The sequence below is a fragment of the Poecilia latipinna genome, unplaced genomic scaffold, assembly GCF_001443285.1.
Source record: "Poecilia latipinna isolate Pla-1442-1.1 unplaced genomic scaffold, P_latipinna-1.0 Scaffold3655, whole genome shotgun sequence".
Taxonomy (NCBI): Eukaryota; Metazoa; Chordata; class Actinopteri; order Cyprinodontiformes; family Poeciliidae; genus Poecilia; species Poecilia latipinna.
Window position 1 is genome coordinate 22,121 of NW_015116271.1, and position 3,055 is coordinate 25,175.

At 45.5% G+C, this 3,055-nt stretch overlaps 1 protein-coding gene across 1 annotated transcript in view; it reads right to left on the reverse strand.

The window, feature by feature from the left end:
* Window positions 1-281: 281 nt before the first annotated feature.
* LOC106941415 (GRIP1-associated protein 1) overlaps window positions 282-3,055 on the reverse strand; it is a gene marked incomplete at its 5' end in the record, with an annotated part of 18,226 nt that continues 15,452 nt past the window's right edge. Inside the window, one exon of the mRNA XM_015024442.1 lies at window positions 282-1,891. Coding sequence (XP_014879928.1) covers window positions 1,808-1,891 — 84 coding nt within the window. The remainder of the gene's footprint in view (window positions 1,892-3,055) is intronic.

The following is a 3,055-nucleotide window of genomic DNA, read 5'->3' on the forward strand; positions in this document are numbered from 1 at the left end:
CGGTCCGTAACTCTTCAACAGGCCGTCAGCTCCGGTCAGAGAGACGCAGTTAGTTCAGAGTCCAGGAGGTGATTTTCAGAAAGGATTATTTCACTGATTGGTTTTCGGTGCCTCTGTGATGAACTCTTTGGGTTAAGTCTAATGCCTGGGGTGTGAATTATAACCTGTCAAATGACAGATGGGCTTTGAATTTTCCCATCGTTTAGAAAAACAACCAGTAAAATACGGAAAATATTCTGTTAAGGCGACCTGTGGTCAAGAAATAACTCCTGAAACCGGCGCTGGTTCCAGACAGGATTTTATTTCTCTTCATGGATACATTAATTAGCGTCATGATGATCAGACATAAATAGTTTATTCTTTAAATCACAGCGATTATTTACAGGACCAGACCAGACGGTACAAACACGGTTCTGATCCAAACGGCACACAAAACCTGTTCAGATTAGATGATTCAGATGATAAAATTCAAACTTCCTGAAGCTGCACGAAAAACAAAGCCGGTTCCGCCCAGAACGGGCCGAGATGTCAGTCTAAAGCAGAGTCCAGGAAGTAGTCAGAGCCCAATGGTCAGTAAGTCATAAGTTCGAACTTATAATGGAAATTTAAATTCCGCAGGAAGTAGACTGATCCGGACTCCGCACATAAAACAGTAGAGGAAATATTTTCAGGCAATCCAGGAAGTAGACAGTGTCCAGAAGAGAGCTGAAACCAGAACCAGCTGCAGAACTTTGGTTCTGTCCTGGAGGGAATCCAGGAAGTAGTCTAACCCTTGGAGTGTTAGTGATTACTTGAGGCCGGTCTGGTTCTGGACCAGAGGCACTACAGAACCTGGCAGACAGCAGAACTCCGACCTGCTGGTCCGTTCTACTCTGGGTCAGAACATCAGCTGGTTCTGTGTGAAAGTCAACAGAACCTTTTGTTTTCCACCAACAGGCTCATCAGGCTGGTTCTGAAGGTCCAAACATAGGAATTGATCTATTCAGGACAGGATTGGTTCCGGTTTAACAGAACCCAGAACCCGCCTGGACCAGAATAGGTTCACCGTCTACTGGGTCAGGTCAGAACCAATCGGATGGTTCTGTTTTTCTTCTGCAGAATCTGGTCTCATTCTGGAACACGTCCAGAACCGACCTTAACTCAAATACTTTGTGACCCGGTCAGGAACATCTGGACTGTGTGGTTCTGTTTATTGTAGCAGACGGAACCGCTCAGAACCAGAACCAGTCAGACCTCCTGCTGGCTGAAGGTTCTGGTGCCACCTGGTGGCAGAAAGCGGCCCAGTTGGTCTGTAGTGACGGGCGGATCCGATAGAATCTTTGGTTCCGTCTTCAGAACATTTTGTAGTAAAGTTCAGCGTTGTGTTTCCAGTGAGCGAAACCAAAACGGTAACCATAGCAACCGGAAAGCAAGCTCACTGATTGGCTGTTAGTCTGTGCTCAGTTGTCATGGTGACTGTTTCAGACAGAATCCAGGTCATAGTCAGATCCCAGACAGGAATTGGTGAGGTCAGGGCTCAGCATGCTGCAAGATAAACAGAGTTCTCCAGGTCATAGCCAGGGCCCAGAGAGGTGAGCGGTGCAGTCTAATTACAGTACATTCAACAAAGACAAATGAAATGAGACCAAGTGTCTTCAGAGCTCCTCGTCCTCCGTCCCTGAGACCTTCTGGTCCAGATGGACATGAACCAGCACTTAGTCCTAGCCCAGAGCCCACTCTGGCTCCAGAATGTAGACAGACCCCAGCAGGTTGTGAATGCAGCGAGTGAGGAGGAAGGAAGCAAGCAGGATGGATCCAGATTATAGTCTCATCCAGAACCGGCAGCGCCGCCAACACCCAGACCGCCCTCTTTACTGAGCCGGACTAATTCCTGGGACAGCAGCTCCAGGTCCTGCAGGGAGACACGGAGGTTTGGGTCAGAACCTTCAGGTCACTCCACTCCACAACACTTTCTGCAGATTTTTCCTTCAACCATTTTATGCAAATAAACCTTTTTTTTTTTTTTAAATCAGAAAATCTATATTTTAAAGGAGCGGTATCGACTTTTTCATGCTTTAATGTTTTTCCCTCAGAAACAACCTGGAATGTGGCTTAGATTTTTTTATGCATGTTTGAAAAGCGATACGCACACGATGCTAACACATGCTAAAACGCCTGGGTGGCCCTGGCCCCGCCTTCGAGGTGCAGCTCCTCCCCCATGCAGCTCCTTCAGACTAACCAGCAGAAATGAGAAATTTGAGCTCATTATAGGAGCTGCTGCTCAGAGCAACGCTGATAAAAAAAAAAGTTAAAAGGTCCTGGAGGCAGAGCTTCAGTTCGGAAGCATTGATATCACGCAGGAAACCCTTTTTCAAGCACCATCACATTATAATGTGACAATTTTATGTCCAGGAAGTGGCGGTATTATGCTAGGCTAGTACAGTGGCTAACAGGAATTGGTCAGGTTTGCCTTCATGTTTGGTCTGAAACATGGAGATACGGATGCTGCTTTGCTCTGTGGTTGGAACCATTAATAGCCTGCAGGATCCCAAACACAACAGGACTGCAGAGAAGGAAACGTCAGTCCGGTCCTCCAGCTGTGGCGGCGTTTCTACCCGAGCGTCTGGATCGGAGCGGAAGTTGGCTGCCGATTGTAGCTTCTGATTCAGGAAATGGCTAAAGGGAGATTAGAGGCTCAGATGGATTCGCTTAACATTTTCTGCTCAGATTTTTATTGGACAATACAATAGCTGAATAACGGCAAACGGCTATTCGTAACCAAGCAACCGAAATCAACAGAAGGCAAGTTAGTAGCAAAAGATGAAACTAGATCCTGTTGAGTATTCTTCAAAATAAAAGACTTCCTCTCTCCGAAAGAAATCATTCTTTGCACTTAATTATTTTTCACGTCACCTTTTTGTAATTATGTACAATCAAGTTAAATTCGGTGAATAATAATAATAATCATGTAAATTATACCTAACATGTAAGTGCTAAGAAATCATCTGTTCTGCTTTAAAAACGAACAAATCGACTCTTCAAATCTGGACTAGACTATTCCACGCCAGTAGCAGAA